This window comes from Rhopilema esculentum, chromosome 8, assembly GCF_057945365.1.
Source record: "Rhopilema esculentum isolate cy_ngs chromosome 8, ASM5794536v1, whole genome shotgun sequence".
NCBI classification, from domain to species: domain Eukaryota; kingdom Metazoa; phylum Cnidaria; class Scyphozoa; order Rhizostomeae; family Rhizostomatidae; genus Rhopilema; species Rhopilema esculentum.
This window is the reverse complement of record NC_142822.1, coordinates 408825-427055: the sequence shown is the minus strand read 5'-3', so window position 1 is coordinate 427055 and position 18231 is coordinate 408825. Positions and strand designations below refer to the sequence as shown.

General features: G+C 37.7%; 2 protein-coding genes and 1 long non-coding RNA gene across 3 annotated transcripts in view; 2 read left to right on the top strand and 1 right to left on the bottom strand.

Moving 5' to 3' along the window:
- Positions 1-5: 5 nt before the first annotated feature.
- LOC135694656 (uncharacterized) lies at positions 6-2428 on the bottom strand. The gene is made up of 2 exons (XM_065213474.2): positions 2017-2428; positions 6-444 (listed from the first exon to the last, which is right to left on the bottom strand). Exons 1-2 carry the CDS (start codon positions 2426-2428, stop codon positions 29-31), a joined length of 828 nt encoding a protein of 275 aa, XP_065069546.2. The 3' UTR covers positions 6-28.
- A 425-nt stretch (positions 2429-2853) lies between these two features.
- The window catches only part of LOC135695178 (uncharacterized), a 32163-nt gene continuing 16785 nt past the window's right edge, over positions 2854-18231 (top strand). Inside the window, exons 1-7 of the mRNA XM_089109844.1 lie at positions 2854-2974; positions 3268-3872; positions 4797-4915; positions 6091-6176; positions 8486-8656; positions 9082-9155; positions 10182-10317. Of these exons, the coding sequence (XP_088965970.1) occupies positions 3284-3872; positions 4797-4915; positions 6091-6176; positions 8486-8656; positions 9082-9155; positions 10182-10317 (1175 nt within the window). The 5' untranslated portion in view covers positions 2854-2974; positions 3268-3283. The remainder of the gene's footprint in view (positions 2975-3267; positions 3873-4796; positions 4916-6090; positions 6177-8485; positions 8657-9081; positions 9156-10181; positions 10318-18231) is intronic.
- Positions 10334-17438, top strand: LOC148959768 (uncharacterized). Its single transcript, XR_016143976.1, has 5 exons — positions 10334-13374; positions 13558-13610; positions 13989-14052; positions 14637-14699; positions 15365-17438. It is a non-coding gene; the product is annotated as an uncharacterized LOC148959768 (long non-coding RNA).

Below are 18231 nucleotides of genomic sequence, written 5' to 3'. Positions count from 1 at the left end.
ACTCCTTCAAAGGGTCTTCCAAACATTATTAAAATATTTTGTATCTTGACTGTGCATCAGCTAGATTATCAAAAACATTGTCTGTATTCAACTTCACTTCTGTTCCATACTTTCCAAAACCAAAAGGAAACATTGACTTTCCCTCAACTCTTTTGATTACAACATCTTCTCCAAATCTGGTTTTCAAAAGAGCATGGATATCCGAGGTTGTACCATCAATCAATCCAAGTTTTGCTGCCTTCTCTCCAGTGAATACATCAGCCTCAAATACTGTTTTGTGCTCCTTATCCAAAGATTTTCTTCTTTCCTTGACCAGCGTCTTGAAATTTTCATGAACTTCATCAATGAAACTTTTCATCCATTCTGTGTCTTCAGGATTTTGTGCTTCAAAAGGGTTTATACGCATCTTGTGTTTGCCAGCAGTAAGTATTCTTGGCTCAATTCCTAGTAAAAGATAGTAACTGAGTCAGGAAAAAATATCCAATGTTGTTTGCACCATTTGAGGCGGTTATACTTTACTTTCCAGCTTCATTTATTTGTATTTGTAAATTCCCTACATAGCTTTATTAACACTGATTGATTCGGTAAGAAATTTCAAGGTTTATTGAACTCAGTCATTTGATTATAGTCTTTGCAACAGACAGGCAGTCCTTTTTGCTGCTAACATAAGCAGCCCTTAATTTTTCTTCCAAATTGACTTGTATCTTGTTTACACCCTTTTTCACAAGAAGCAATATAATGAAGTTCAGGCTGGCTGACTCAGGAAAATTTGAGACTGGATTTTTCTTTAGGAAAGTATACAGGCCTGGTTTAATTATTGAGGTGTAAGCAATGCAGTTGCCACCTAATGCGCTCTAGGGAAGCATTCAGGCCTCGTTTGCCAACAAAGTGTGTGAGATATTATTTCTTTGAAAAAAAGCATCCCTAGATGGCAAAAATCTTCTCATTTTTTAGATGAAGCATTATTCAAAATGACATTTTCAGTAGCTCAGTTCCAGCTTGTTCTTAATTTTTCTACCATTTTTTAGGCTTGTGTTCTTATGAAATTGTTCTTATAAAGCATACATCTGTTTTTACTTAATTTGATACCACATTTTTTAGCTGTAGTATTAATCAATAAGGTGATTGATAAATTTTGCAATTATATCAAATTTTTTTGCCATTAATGAACCAAATATGCCAAAATATACAGAAGTCACTACTGTAGATTTAAAGTCCCATTAATTGTATTGTAAAGTGGATGTGGTAAAAACCTATGTGGGAGAAACACATTTTATATAAGAAACATGGTCATAATGTGAAGTTACTAATAAAAGGGAAACAAAATTGAAAAACAGCCTGAAGAGTTTCTTACAAAAATGAGTTTGTTAAAAACTGTAAGAAAATACCAGGATCATCCTGAAAATGAAGTGATGATTATACATTTTGGAAGAAAGTAAATAGTTTTTATAGTGCAGTTTTGGCAATTATTTTATTTCAGAAACTTATGCCAAATGTGCAGTTAAAGGAAACTGGATACAATAGGCTTCACAGTTTCTTTTTTATTGGTACACAACCTTCAAATGTCAGTCTGCAGTTTCTTATAAGTGAGTTTCTTCTGTGTGGGTTTTCACTTTATACTTTGTTAAAGTTTCAGTTTTGAGACATACAGGAAAACAGTTTGAGATAAAGCACAAAATTTGTTACAACAAAACAAAGAAATTCCATGACCATTTGTGTTATGGCTCTAATGATTTGAATGAACACACTTCAAAATCTCTCTTTTTCAAAAATTCATTTGTGCTGCAGACCATTCCCATTGTATTTAGATTATTTATTGGCGCATACATCACAAGCTTTACCTGGATTCCACCCTGGGCTGCAGATAAACAACGAAATAACAACTTTTCATTTAGGAATAAGCTTCTACCAATGAAGAATAGAATAACATTATTCGTTCATAGTCATAGAAACAAAACTATCAAAACATGGCAATGTTTTTATGTCAATATTTTTTCTGCATAATACATATTTTACCTAGCTTTTTAATGACTCCCTCTAACCCAAACAGCAAGGAAATCACACCAACTGACCCAACTGCAGAGTTTGGGTCTGCATAAATTTCATCTCCCGCCAGAGCGAGCCAGTAACCACCAGAAACAGCAGCATCCTGTACATAGGAAATGACAGGAACCTTTGTTTTGTCTGATAAATTTCTTATTCTTTGATAAATCAAATTAGACTGCACAGCAGATCCACCATTTGAGTTGATTTCTAGGACGACTGCTTTAGGCTGAACCCTCTTACATTCAAATGACTGTTCTATTTGTTTCTCAATATTTGTTATGCTCACGTTCTTTCCCCCACGGCCAGCTCTTATCGTCCCTATAAGTGGAAGTACCCTGACTAGGGGCTTCTCTTTGCCAATCATTCTTCTAATGTAATTCATTTTGGCCTGGGCGTTTCTTCCGATGGTATTGATCTCTTTTTTGGCGTAAAGATTGAGAAGTGTTCTTGCTGTATCGCTCTCGAAGCGAATTTTTACCAGCTCTTTGCGCAACTGAACTTCAAATAGAAATAAAACTCATCTTTTATTGCAAATTGTGTCCTTAACTTTTTGTTGATACTTTTAATGATGCAATATGCTGATGCAGTCCTGATTCAGCACAAAATGAAATAGAGGCTCGCTGGGGGAATTACTATTTTTGCTTATTTCTTTATACTGCCTTATTCCAGACAATTTTACTTTTTTATATAGAAATACAAAGTCTTGTTGGAATCCTAATGAATAAATGGAAATTTTACCATGGAATTTTCATAATTCTAGTTGTTGGTATTGGTGAATGAGGTAGAAATTAAATTATTTCTACCTCATTGGTATTGGTATCAGGAATTCAATTTTTCTGAATGCGACGCAATGGAGGAGGAATACTGACTCGTATTGGAAAGGAGAATTCAATGTACTTGGAAACAGCGGAAACTTCGATGGACTAATGTATGTAATGGCAATTAATGTTCTTTGCCAGTCAATCTCATTTAGAGAAAGACAAAAAAACATCTGTGAGAAGTTTGAAGGACATTAAATAAGTCAGCCCTGTGAAAAGTTTCAAGCACATTAAATGCATCAACCCTGTGAACAGTGAAATAACTGATTGTACAGTAACATGTAAGTGTACAAGATAAACAGGACGCATCTATTTCTAACTTTGTGTCTATAATTTAGAATAATGACACGTGATAGTTAAAAAACGTGGATACATCATATTGAATCAGATTTTTTTGCTTCAGTGTGGGACCTAAACAAATGGCAGACGAAACTGAAGAAGTCGATATCGTGACGGTCGCAGATAACGCTGTTAAGAATGAAAGTCTCCCGACAAATGACGAAAAGTCGTCTGAAATTGAAGATGAGGACGAAAATATTGATGTAATTGGTGGCATCCCATTGAATGGTGAGGAGAGAATAGAAGACAGCAGGGAACCAAAATACTCTATAATTAATGCTGCAACATCAAGTGAGGAAATGCCACGAAGTCCACAACCTGGCCCAAGTGGCATTAGGAATACAGTGGAAGATGATACTGATGAAGATTCTGATGATTCAGTGAAGATTATTGAAGTTCCAAAGAAATCTGTCCCGTTGATATTGATTTCTGATTCTAGCAGCGGCAGTGAAATTGACGTTATTACAACTGTACCAAAGAAACAACAAAGAAATAAAAAGAATCCCTTTAAAAGTATCAAAGAAAAACTCGAGGAACAGAAGAGTAAGCTGTTTCCAGTGGATACCAAATCAGAAAAGGACAGGGATAAATCACCAAACAAGCATGACTTAACATGTGCAATCTGCCTTGGCACATATAAAGACAGGGCATTTCTTGAAAAATGCTTCCGTATCCTTTTTGAAGTAAATATTTCCATTGATGTAGTTACTGTCTTCTCTCTTTTCAGAGTAGGTAACATCCAGTGGCATGGTGTCAATGTATGCTACGTTTAAAACACAAGCGTAAAAATTCTAGAGAAATTCTGAAATTCTTGCAACATGTTTACCGCTAGTAAAGTCAATGGATAACATATTCCACAATAAATGGCCTCTTTTTCTGATCATGAACAGCATGCAATGGAAAGAGTGGCCTTCTAGAAAAAGAAAAATTAACATGAAGTACCACAGAGTTCATGAACCCAAGAATAGCTTCAAAATCAAAATTTATAATCACGATTACCTTGAATTACCGCTTGTTTTTATAAAGCTGAAATTACAATTTTTACATTCAACATAAACTTGTATGATATGTTGCATACCTAAGTTCTATGCTCACCCTACGCCACTGGTAATATCATAATAAGTATTTATGAAATGGAAAGATGGGCACACTAAAATAATAAGTCATTAGAGCATTTACACTTTTTGGTTAGCTGCAAACAGATGCTCAATTTTATTATGTTGTTTGTTTACTTCTCTGGTTAGATTTCATTTTGAGAGTTTTTCTGAATACTTATTGAATGATATGCTTGATTTATATTGAGTGTTTTTGGTTGTTTGAAATACACATTTTTAACTTTGCAATTACCCTTTGACCAGTGCCAACTTTGTGGCATGGCAGATAAACAGGAGTAATGCACATAGTAATCTACTTGGTAAACACACATCTTGCAATTGCAAAAAGTGTATAACTTCAAGCAAAAATGTAAATTTACACCAATGTCAAAATTTGAGTCTTTCTCCTGGTTCTTTGCACTACATCAAAGAATGTTTAATATATTGCTTTCAACATTGTTTCCAAAGAGAATGATCAATTTCCTTAATATATTCTCAGATTCGTTTTGTTTTACCTGCATTCTGCAGTGGTCAAAAGTTGTTCACACCTGTCCATTATGCAAAACCCCTTTTCAATCACTCATACATAACATCACACCTGATTTACAATACCACCAGGTAAGTTGAAATTGAACTACATTAGGAGAAAAACATTTCCTGCATGCAAGAATAAATTTCAACCTAACCTGCCTCATTTTACCACTAGGCTGTGGTTTTTTAAACATGTTTTTGTGGTTCTTAAAAGCTGGTGAATCACAAGCACAGTTTAATTGGTTATACGATAGAATTGATAAGAGCTGTAAAACCCCTACAGTGAACACTACTTATTGAAAGAAAAGCATAATTGCATGGAAGCAAGATAAAATAAGATAACTAACATAGTCTAACTGAAATCCCTTGACTTACCTCCCTTTTCACATCCCAATTCTTGATGGAACAGGTTCTGTTGTCTAAAACAAGACCACCTTTGACAAGAGCAAGCCTTGATGTGGCACCATTTTTGAATGACCTTATAGCTATGTACGTCAAAATCAAATATAATTTTGAATCTTGTGCCACACAGAAGGGCTGTTAAATGTTAGGCAGAGACTAATAGTTTCCATTTTCTTACTTGAAAAAGTTACCGTGACTTTGGCAAAGCCTGCTTCATTAAGTGATCAGTTCTGTAGATTTGATTTCAGTTCTCTGGATCCCACATTTTCTTGTTATTTGTTCTGCATAGCTTTCTAGTGTATATTTCATATCTGGCTGGCTTCAAGCAAAATAATCTCAGTAAACCATTTGCATAGCTTAGCAGGGATGAATAAGAAAATATGAGGTTCTGTCCATGAAATGTTCAGACAGATTAGGCCTAGTCTGTATTACAATTGACAACTCTGGATTATAAGTGCACTCTGTTAAATGTGCTTTAAAAACTGTGATCCGCAGAATATCATGATAGGTTCACATTTTCAGAAATTGCTGATAAATCCTGGTATTACCAAAGCTCTTGCAGTCTGATATGGCCCATTTCAACAGTATTTGAGTCAGTCAAACCCTGCTCAGCCTATTGAAATATTTTAAAGTTTAGCTTGAATAAATCAAGATGCTGTCATTCCTTGTAAAAGAGGAAAAATTTTAATGCCTGAAATTGCCAAAAGACATTTTTCTTTGCAAAGTCATTGTTTGTCAAAAAGACACATATTGAGTTGTTATATTTTGAAATAATTTTAAATAGACTCAATCATTATGCAGTATGTGTAAAGTGCATTGCCTCAGTACGAAATATGTATTAACTGTGTTTTTTTATTTAGTATTTTGTTGGAGATGCAGAAAAACGAACACTTTCTCAAAGTCTGCCAACTTTTGTCACAGAAGACCTGTTTGAGGTAGGCCCAAGGTAAGAAATTTTATTGAATGTAGAAGAATGTATTTTGTAAAACAGACTGTGTTGAGATCTTCAATGTCCAGGTATAAAGTAATTAGCAGAGTTTGGGACAGTGGCATAACAGATCAAAGTTATCTTTAGTTCAAAAACTAAGGGGCCCTGACTTTTAAAGGCCCCTGACCTTTCAGGGCCCCCAGCAAACATGTTTTCTCTTTAATGCTGGTATCCTTGATGTGATGACAACTTCTCTGATGAAATGAAAGTCTCCAAAAACCTTTTGATGTTTCAATGTCTAAGGGTCAAGGAAAACAGTTTTGATTTATTTGATTGGAAATATGCAACTAAATGAATATGAAATTACTTTTTATACGTGTTATTTCTTGTTTTCCTTAAACATGACCAAATACAATATCTACTAAAACATGGAACCACCTTAAACCACCTACAACTACCTACAACCACCTACAACCACAACAACCATTACATTCTTTTCAAAATTCGCAGTGAAGTTAGCCGCCATAAATGAAAAGAAATTCTATGAACACAGAACTATTTCCTTGTTCTCTTTTTTTATTAGAACGAGAGCCTCAAGTTTCACTAAAATTCAAGAATAAGCTAAGAACATGCTGAGGCTGGCCTTTTTGAGCTCACGAAAAAATGACAATCAGTTATCAGACTTGAGAAACAAATGAAACATTCAAATTTGGGGCACACTGGGGTTTCCGACTGGGTACGAACGTAAAAATTAGCGAAAATTTATCACAAATGGCAGCAAAAACGGGCTTCCAATACATTATGAAAAAGTAAAACAATTTAAGAACATTTCTATCAATAAATAGAAGAAAATTTAAGAACAGCCAGCCTAAAAATTTACTCGTTAACGTATAAAAAGCGTGTATTTCGGAATCGGGCCATTAAGGGCAGACCTCTCCCCCTCACTTGGCCTTTATCCCACTATATTTATGACCAGATTTCCAGACTTCAACAAACTCACTAGAACTACTTTAGGCCTATTAGGTCTCTCGAATCCCTGTGTCTTGAATTAGAACCTAAGCTTTGTGCGACTTCGCTGTTCTCGGTTCGTCAAGATCGCGACATCAAATGCCGGTAATACTCCTTCGCATTCGCTTTGAGTTTTTGTTCTTTGATGACTGTCTGGCTGAAACTTCATGCTTTAAAAGGCTGTTTGATACGTGTCCATTCTTTCTCTTTTCCGCGTGTTTCTAGTGTTTTTTCCACAGTCGAGAATATTTTTCTCAAAATTAAAGGCATTGAGTCATGATAAATAGACTGGGTATACCCTAAGTGCCAAAATCCGCTGAGTCATGATATCCATGACTGCGATGCTATTGGTTGACCTTGAACTGGTCACATGAACTCACCTTATACTGATTAACATAACAGTTTCCATCAATAGCAAGTTGTCAACAACGGATGCAAATATCACATGAAACAGCAGCGATCACGCCGAAACCAAATGACCCCCTATAGAGAAAGCCTATTTACCATGACTCAATGCCTTTAAATAAAAAGTCTAGATGTTCCAAAATATGAAATATCTTTCGCAGAATTCTGATGTAGTGATATAATGCCTCACTGCAACAACGGGAACACAAACATGACGGCTAACTTCAATGCGAATTTTGAAAACATTGTGATGGTTGTTGTGGTTGTAGATGGTTTAAAGTGGTTTTAGATGGTTTCAGATCGTTGTAGGTGGTTTTAGATGGTTGTAGGTGGTTGTAAGCGATTTCAGGTGGTTTTAGATGGTTTCAGATCGTTGTAGGTGGTTTTAGATGGTTGTAGGTGGTTGTAGGTGATTTCAGGTGGTTTTAGGTGGTTCCATGTTTTAGTAAGTACGGTATTTGGATAACTTTTTTCTTTAGAGCATTTTTTTTTCAAATTTTTCCAGATCATAGCGGGACATCAGTTTTTAGGTACAAATAATTGAAATGGTCCCCAGTCATAGAAATTTATTTTTTAACTAGAGGGAAGAGTCTAGAAAAGTGTTCATTCTTTTTCAAGTCGATAAGTCAAAGCAAAAAAGGTGTCTCAAATAAAAGAAAGGGCTGCAAGCTGATGTTAACTTGTTTTGTTGGCCATGCCGCCACAACATTTTCTGAACTTTGCTGCAGGGATTAAGAATATGTTCACAGATAAAATTGGGAACATTATTTGTAAATAGTGCTTCAAAAATTGTTTTTAATACAATAAGTTAGAAACAAAAGTAAAATCAAGTTTGAAATTTTTTTCAAGCTGTTTCCTACAGCTTCTTAGACATGTAATAAAAATTGCTTTGACTGGCCAATAATTTTTGGTAGGTTTCGATATCATTCTACCCAAATGTCGCATGGAAACCGTGCTAATGTCTGGTACAGACAAAACAGACAGGATATTTTGAGGAATCACCAGCCAAGGCGAAGATCAAGAAATCATTGGGGTCAACAATCATCAACATGGAGTCACATTGCTGCAAGTGAACAACGTCGATGGTAGCTATGCATTCTTATTTCACCGTTGCACATGTTAAAATATCTACATCAATATTTATGTCTGGATTATAGAGTAGAATTATAGTGCCTCCAAGAGGGGGTAGCTTTGGGGCAAGCAAATCTAGGTCTCAATTTCTGGAAAATATAATGCTCTCGAGACCTTATAATTAGAGAAATATCTTGTGCAAGTGATTTAAATTTAATTTTGCACACATGGTCCAATGAATTTTTCGAAGTCCCTTTGCACTTTGTTAGGTCCCTCTTTGCCATTGTCCCACTTGCTCGCGACCTTCCTTGCTCAGTTTTTGGTTGCAATGGTACTGACTGAAGTTAAGATATCCGTGCTCTTAAAATAGATTGCAAAAGACAAAATAGGTCTTTGTTGCAGTCCTCCAGTATTTTATGCAATGAATTTTCTGTTTAAGGGCAATATACCAAAACGGAATGGTCATTGAGGAAGTCAAGCACCCCCCTGGTCGTGTGAGATACAGAGATACTAGTAAGTAGTTATCTTGACTTTATTTTAAGAAATTCATCACATGATTAAATGAAAGATCCCATAATCGCAAGATAAAATGATATTAATTATACGTTTCTTGAAACAACATAAGAAGGAAGGAGATTGTGTTGGGAGATTTACAAAAGAAAAAATTTAAAGCTTCTTGATAAATGCAGTGGCAGCGCTTACGTATTTAAAAATGTTATGAACTCAAATGAAATTGAAGTCGTCTTTGAAGATCTCTCCTTTTCTGCTGATTTTATCGAGCTGTTATTTCGCTAACGCTTCGAACCATAAGTGTGACTTCTCACAAATATATTTTTCGAAGGACTACACTTTTTCACAAATACCGTAGTCTCCGTTATATTGTATCCCTTATATAGGTTAAACCTATTATTTACCCTTGCTGCCATCAAATGAAAACAACAAGACACTACGCTGAATGCTCGACAATAATTCAAAACTCCAAGCACATTTGCAATGCATTTGTTCTTTTTTCATGAAGCCCCGCACGCGGGATTGTCATCATCAGAGAGGCGGGATTAAATTTTCAACCTAAAGAACAAAAGCAGAATTACAAAAGAGGCTGGGAGTATTAGCGAGGACGGGAATATAAGCGATAACCAGTAACCTTAAAGAACACCATGTATGAAATACCTCTGGTGTATTTCGCTAGAAAATATAATTATGTGAGGAAATAAATAAACTGGCGAAATCAGTCAAATATATTAAAATTTTGGTGAATATTGTCAGTGAAAAGTTTTTAAATTTATAACACATTAAACTGACCTTGCATATTTCATAGAGCTCTTTCAGGTTACAAACATTCTAAGCATTGATTTTTATGAAGTCATCAGTTAAGATATATATTGAAATGTGTGCTTTCTCATTTAAGCAAATTTGAAATAACTTATGGACTTTTCACTTATTTTTTCGATTTATTACACAGTTATTTTGTCTTATTTCATCATTTTTGTTTCTTGATCACCAAAACTCCATTGTGAACTTTTCTTAATTCTTCTGCAGGTGTCGAGTTTTTTCAAAACAACCCAGCAATAGCCCACAGGCTTGTTCCGTGGATTTTGCGTGATTTGAAGGTCATTTTGCAAAGAGAAAGCGATTCCAGCCTGGTTCTTCATCTGATTTTGTCATTACTTCAAAGGTTAGCATTGCTATTTCAAATTTTTGAAAAAGCGCACCTCCCTCCCCCCCTCCCTTTTTTAATCGCCCTTATCAGTCAATTTTCTTTAATAAACTGCTGTAAGAAAAGCCCGTGCCTACCTGTCACGGGTGCCGTCCGTCCTAAAAAGTTAGAAAGGGGAGCTGTGCTGTAGGCAAAGTCAAGAGGCCACACCCTTACTACACCCAATATATTTGCCTTTGTTGCAAGACTCTCCGTTGTGTATATGGAATCATTCAAACTATTCAATAAGAAACTGCTAACTGGTTGTGTCTGTCGTGCATCGTGTTTGTGGTTCGTTATTGTTAATGGGAATGTCTTTCGGTGTTTGCGTCAGTCATTTTGTTTGTCATCGTGCCATCTCCATTTTTGTTGTTATCAGTCCATTTGCCGTTAATTTGTGTCATTAGGGTTTTGTGTGTGTCACTCATTTTGTTAAAAGCGTATGTTCTTTCAGTGCAAGTCCAGTTAAGTTGAAATTGTCGTTCAATTCAGTCGGTAGAGTTTGGACGTGATTTTAGATGTTCAGATAGCCGTAAAGCCTGTAAAACCCTCATAAATTCAGTGGTGGTTGTTCAGAGGGTTGCCAACACAGAATTCGTACAATTAACGATAACTTGTTAAGGGGGGCTGAGCCCCAAAATCCTTCTGAATTTCAACAAGCGACCTGAACCCCCCAACGCCCCCCCCCCCTACAACACCACTGCTATCAGTGCATAAGGCTTCATTGACCAAAGCTCCTGCTGCAAAGAAGTCATTATCTTATTCCCTCGTCGCACCAGCCACTAGGCTCTGGGGGGACAAAGCAAAATTTTAAGGCCATGCCCTTTTCTACCGCTAAAAAGCGCCCTTTTATAAACAATAAACGCAAATCTTCCCTGAAAGGAACGCTCCTGACTAGCATTTGGTTACGTAAAGGCAGTTTCACAATCATAGGATAACATCACAAAAAGTACGTTGCAAAAACATTATATTACCCCTCCTTGGCCTTTCCTCGTCGAGTTTAGGCGAAATACAAAATTGAGGGTCTCCCAGGGGGGTGATTGTTACCGTGTTCCTTTTGAAAAAACAACCAGTGTTCCCGTATTCCCATTGAACAATTTATAAAAAATTTCCCTTGTCTCCCTAAACTATTCATGATGTTCCATGTTCCTTTGTCCCCAAAAACTCCTTGGAGACCCTTAAAATTGATTCTTCTTATTAACATGTTTTGTATACTGGCCGCAAAAAATCTCAAAATCTATAAGATAATAACATTTAACATTATTAACTCTAAAAATAACTAAGAGCGTATGATTTCAGGCGCGCAGTTTCAAATTTTCAAAGTAAATTTGTCCGCGCAAGAAGCAAAGTTTCCAGTCTGGCCTGTTGCACCGCCATCAACCTTATTTACTTCGAATGTGCCCATACGAGCAAGAAGACATTGCAATACAACCAGATACAATAATTTTTCTACCTTAGGTGTGTTTAAATTCGCGCTGTAGGTTTTTTTTTCGCGGACCGCCGACTGGGCCAAATTAAGTACTGCTCGAAAATTGAGCTGCGCGAAAGAGGCCACGCGTGCGCATAATGCAAAGGCAAAATATCGTCATAAATTCAACGAGAAAGTATTTTACGCTATGTTTTCTGAAAAAATAACAAACCTTTGTTATTACTTTAAATGTCATTATCGCTAAAATCTTGGTCGTTGAATTGAATTTGATCCGGTTCGGTATGGTATGAGTTCACTTTCTCTTTCATAATGTAAAGAATTCTGTCTGGTGCCTCAGATTAAAAATCTTCAAGGCAATCGGTATTTCCAGGCCACCCTGTGGTATTGGAGACCTTCTAAAGGCTATGCTTGGTACAAAACCTTCCTTTCCCTCCATAGTCGTAATAAAACTTTTAAAAGCGGCTTATCTCCCTTGGTAAATGCCCAATTACGCGATGTCCGTCGATCGTCCTTCTTCTTTTAATGCACAAAGCCATTGCATAAGGATCGTAAACATTGCCTCTTTCATGTACGTTTTCCGTTAAGTTTGGGCGCCTAAAAATTTCTGTATTGGTGAAACAACGAGATCCACATTTTACCTCAAACTGCTCTCTATTTTCTATCAATTCCGTAGTACCATTATCTCAATATACTAAAATCCTACTATGCAAATTAGCTTCGAAACAACGAATGTGCTACTATGCAAATGAGGGGCACGGAAATCTGCACACGGTCTCACCCACTCGACGCCTCTTCGAACGAGATCGGTTTCGAGGCCTCCTCGAAACGTCCCGCTTTTTCCTCCGTTCGATCCCGTCCGTCGACGTGAGTCTGCAGCTGGCCTTCGATTTTCGAGTCGGTCCCGTCTTCCTGCCTGAAAATCCTCGAAACAAACTTTTTCTAGGCGGAAGTTGCTTTGCTTGCGGACCTGATTGCCTCTCCGGAGAAAAGGTTACGTCGGGTCGTTAAGCGTGTTAGGCTTTGTCAGCGAGGTCGTTAACCGGCACCTCTTTGTGCGGAGAAGCAATTAAGTGCGGGATCCTCAAGTTTCTGCGAGCTTCGATTTCCTTTGCAGGAAAACCTTGCTGCGTCACAACTCGGTTCTCCCTTCTGGATGGAAGTTTTGATTCGAGGCTGGATGGAAGTTTTGATTCGAGGTTTTTTTGGAATCGAAACAGCTCGCTTGCGACACTTTTCTCCCAAAAGCTCGAGACCGTACGAGCAAAAGTTATGATTGTCATGATTATCTCATCATTGTTGCTTAAACTACTAGGCACTCTCATGATTATCATGGTCTTTTGGCGATGCGTTCCGATGACGTAGCGATTTGCATTGTTGCAGGGACAGTTTTTTTCCCGGTAACTGAAAAATTCCCTTTTATGGAGGATCGATTGATAAATTACTGTGCAATTTGTGTCAGAACAGTCTCAACTGGATAAAAGCATGATAAATTGTCGCAAAGATGATTCCAGGTGCATTTTAGAGCACACGGTTGGAAAGAAAGGTTTGGAAAAAGAATTCGACATGTTTCTCACAATGGACCCTTGATTTTGGACGCAATTTTCACTGTGAGTATTGTTTATTCTTTTCGCTTATGTTTCTGCACCTTGCCCTGCCATTTTTCTAACAAAACGCCCCGCCCCTGCCGCGAAATATTTAATAGTCGCCCCTTTATTGAATACTATGTTTCTGTTGCTCTTTTATTAGCTACAACATTGAATTTACCGTCTGTTCTTCTGCTGTTTTTGCAGGACAGTGTCGAGAACACGATTTGAATACCTTTCCCAAATTGAATATTCATCAGGTTAGTGCGTTTGTTTTCGGGGTTATTTTCATCCCTTTTCGTTTATCTACGTTTCAAAATAGAGGTATTTTATATTTTATTATTTATCAATTTGTGCAACGAATTCTCAGCGAATTGTGACGCCTAGATTCAGGAAATTCAAACTTTATAGGACAGTTTTGCCTGACGAGTTGCGAACGACGATCAAGCTACGCCCCCTTTGTGATGTGACCCCATTGTCTGCAAGGTCGTTATTGGGGAAACTTTTTGTGAGTGCGGGTCGTTAACGATCATTAGTGACGCACCGATTAGGAACCTTGATCTTCGATGTCGACATTTGATTTTGGTAAACTTGCTGCGTCACAGTTTTCATATCGGTTATTCTTGGATTTTTTGCAGGACATTCCCGTGGCAGATTGACCAAAGTATTGTAAAAGATATTCTCATCCAGCTTCATCACACGGTAAGCGATTTTTGATATCAAAGATCTCTTCGTGTTTTACTTCGTTTATACTCAAATTTTTTTCGCCGTTTCTTAGATAAATATGCTGAATGAATTCTTAACGAAATGCCAAGTGTTCATTTAGGAAAATTAAATTTTTCAATAAAGTTTTTCATGTGTTGCGAAAGCCGGTGAAGTTACGTCCCCCTAATCCCTTCGCGATTGATTGATTGCATTCGCGATTTTGTTTTCGGGGTTATTTTCAGGTCCTTTTGTTTATCTACGTTTCAAGATAAAGGTATTTTATTATTTATCAATTTGTGCAACGAATTCTCAGCGAATTGTAACGACTAGATTCAGGAAGTTCAAACTTTATAGGACAGTTTTGCCTGACGAGTTGCGAACGATGATCAAGCTACGCCCCCTTTGTGATGTGACCCCATTGTCTGCAAGGTCGTTATTGGGGAAACTTTTTGTGAGTGCGGGTCGTTAACGATCATTAGTGACGCATCGATTAGGAACCTTGATCTTCGATGTCGACATTTGATTTTGGTAAACTTGCTGCGTCACAGTTTTCATTTCGGTTATTCTTGGATTTTTTGCAGGACATTCCCGTTGCAGATTGACCAAAGTATTGTAAACATATTCTCACCCAGCTTCATCACACGGTAAGTGATTTTTGATATAGAAGATCTCTTCGTGTTTTACTTTGTTTATACTCAAATTTTGTTTCGCGTTTCTTTATATAAATACGTTGAATGAATTCTTAACGAAAAGCCAAGTGTTTATTTAGAAGCCAAGTGTTTATTTAGAAAAATTAAATTATTCAATGCAGTTTTTCGTCTGTTGCGAATGCCGGTGAAGTTACGCCTCCTCCTAACCCTCGCGATTGATTGATTGCTTTCGCGATATTTTCTGCGAATTTTTGCTGCCCCTTTTTGTTTAAATATTCATGCTGCACCCTTAGTGACAAGATTTAGTAGAGTTTTTGTAAACTTCATGTTGCCCTCATCGTGGTATAGAAATTTAATAACTTTTTCAATACATTTTTCCATCTATTGCAAATGCCGGTGAAGTTACGCCTCCCTAACCCCTCACAGTTGATTGATTACTTTTGCGATATTTTCATGGATTGGAAGCTGCCCCTTTTTGTCAAAATAATCATTCTGCTCCTTTTTTGTACGTGTTTTTATACCACTTTTAGACCAATTTTACAACTGCTAAGCAATTTTTCCAGCCATTTCCATTTCGACATGGAAACATGCTTTAATGAATTGTTTCTACGCGTACACTAGCGCTGAAATTTAATAACCATTATTCCTCTTTTTTTCAGGGCATTTGTGAGACATTTTGACACCACGATTTGAATGAAAGACATTTTTTTCTTTGGCCTTTGTTTCGTTGTAATTTGATTGATTTAGAGGATCTTTATATGTTCATTGTAAAGTTGAAGGATAATTCAAGATTTTGCATCCTGCTCTCAAATAGTTTCAGCGATTGATAGGACCCCTATTTCATAGATTTTCATACCCTACTTCCAATTGGTTTTTTTACGAGGATGTTTATGAAACACACGGTTCTCTCATTGTACTTTTACAGAGTTTGCCCCCTATGCGTTATAAACATCTATTAGATTTTGCTTTAAATGTGCTATTTAACTTTGGAGGATCCTCAACTCTAGCCATTTATTGTTACCAATCTTGCAATTGGTTTTTTACGAGGATGTTGGTGAAATACACGCCTCCCTCATTGTGATATATTTGAGGGTTTGCCTCATATATTTTGAAAACATCAGATTTTAGATTTTGCTTTAGTTATGGATTTTGTTTTGAGGATTCTCCACTCTAGGGTTGGCTCACCAATAGTAACTATTAATTGTTGTTGTTTTCAAAATTAGCAAACATTTTGATAATTATTATGATGATGAAGTAAATATTTGTTTTTCTGCTAGAAATCTGCCATTGAACACAAGTTAGGATAGTTGATAATCAGTCAAGATTTATAGCATGATAAAAAGTCCTCAAAAATGAAACATTAGTGGAAGTGCTCAAAAATGAAACATTTGTGGAACTATATATATATTCTCTTTCGGCAATATTTTAGACACAGGTATTAAGTAAAATTGATATAAAGATTAATTTATCTTCAAATTTGGTCGGGGTGGAGAGGAAATAGATAAATGACTTTGCTGGATGCCTCTTCGTGAAAATATCGAAATTTGAGCTTCTCCATATAAAATGGAGGTTGGGGGCAACCAAAAAACAAGTCTATTGCTTTACCAAATTTGAAGGCCTCATCCATTGGTATTAAAAGGTCAAAACGAGGCGGAAACGCCCGAGCTGATATTAACACACCACCTAGCAACAATGAAATCACGTGATTTGAATCAGAAAGGAAGATTCTGTTAAAAGTAGCTAGATATATGTGAACTGTACCAAAAATAGCGTTAACATGATTTTAATCTCGAAAAATCATCTGACCTATAGACAATTAATTGACAAGGTCTTAGAAGTACATTTAAAACGAACACCACCAACCTCTCCAACAGTTGAATGGTTTCCAAATTGCTTTTATTTGGCAAATAAATTAATTAATTGAGTCCTGGATGATAGACCTACTTATAATGCCTACAGTAACAAGGTTCCCACATTAAACGCAATAATTAGGCTAGGCTGACCAGCGTCGCAATTTAAGATGCCTGGGTATTGTCAGAAACTGTAGTATGAAAGAACCATTTCCACAACATCAAACCTACTGTGCACGTGAAGAACGTTGAAGCTACCAATAAACATCGTTTAATTGCCTAAAAATAAACTACAGAATGTTTGAAGCACACGGAAACAGCAAAATCACACCTTTGATAATCTACTGAGTTATTGATTTAAACTTTAACTGCTCTCTCACGCTTTTCCTTCACCAATTTAGCAACCACCTTCACTCTAATAACAAATTATGTAAAAAATCCTTCCCTAATACTGCAATTTTTCAATATTTTGCAATTTTTCCTTTCGCCTCACAATACATATATACTGCTGTCTTCTGAGACCCATTTCAAGTTTCTCTCAAAATGGCAAACGAGCAGGCCCCAATGGTGACTGCTCAATACTCATTCGATTTAGTCCATGTTCCATAAAAAATATGTCATAAGTTCCCACACTTTATCTAAATAGACTACAATCCACTGAAAAGTTTCTACTGAATGTTATTGTAAATAGACTACAATCCTCCATAAAGTGTTTACTTAATGCTATTGATATTTATTATTATGGAATGGAAGTAAACTAGCCTTTCTTGGCGACCCCGCCAAAGCGGGGTCTTGCAAGGCCCACCTGGCCTGAGTTTCCATTCTTGACGACCCCGCCAAAGCGGGGTCTGGGTGGCCCGCCGGCCCGCGACAGCCCGAGCCAGTGGACCGCCGGCCCGCGGCACGCCCAGCCAGTGGACCGCCGGCCCGCGGCACGCCCAGCCAGTGGACCGCCGGCCCGCGACATGCCCAGCCAGTGGACCGCCGGCCCGCGAAACACCGAGCAAGTGACCCGCAAGCCCCCCCCCAACCCTAGGTGCAAATTAGCAAAGAACGAACTAACGCCATCCCCAACACACAAAACCCCCTCACACAAAACCCCAACACACACGACCCCAACACACACGACCCCAACACACACGACCCCAACACACACGACGTGCCCCCCGCAGAGGCGTGGCTCCCGCACAAAAGAGGCTCACGCCAAAAAGAGGCTGTACCTGCTCCCCCGCAGAGGCTGCAAGAACCACGCCCTCTCCCATCACAAAATTCTTCCTCAAAAAAAAGTGCAAAAAACACTCGCACTCCTGCAGAATTCAGCGAAAAAATCACTCGCGCTCCTACGCGATTTTTACTCGCACGACTGTCACAGGCGCTAGAGGGCGGGGACCTTTTTTTTCGCCTCTCCTCCCCGCCCTCTAGCGCCTGTGACAGGAGTGCGAGTAAAAATCGCGTAGGAGCGCGAGTGATTTTTTCGCTGAATTCTGCAGGAGTGCGAGTGTTTTTTGCACTTTTTTTTGAGGAAGAATTTTGTGATGGGAGAGGGCGTGGTTCTTGCAGCCTCTGCGGGGGAGCAGGTACAGCCTCTTTTTGGCGTGAGCCTCTTTTGTGCGGGAGCCACGCCTCTGCGGGGGGCACGTCGTGTGTGTTGGGGTCGTGTGTGTTGGGGTCGTGTG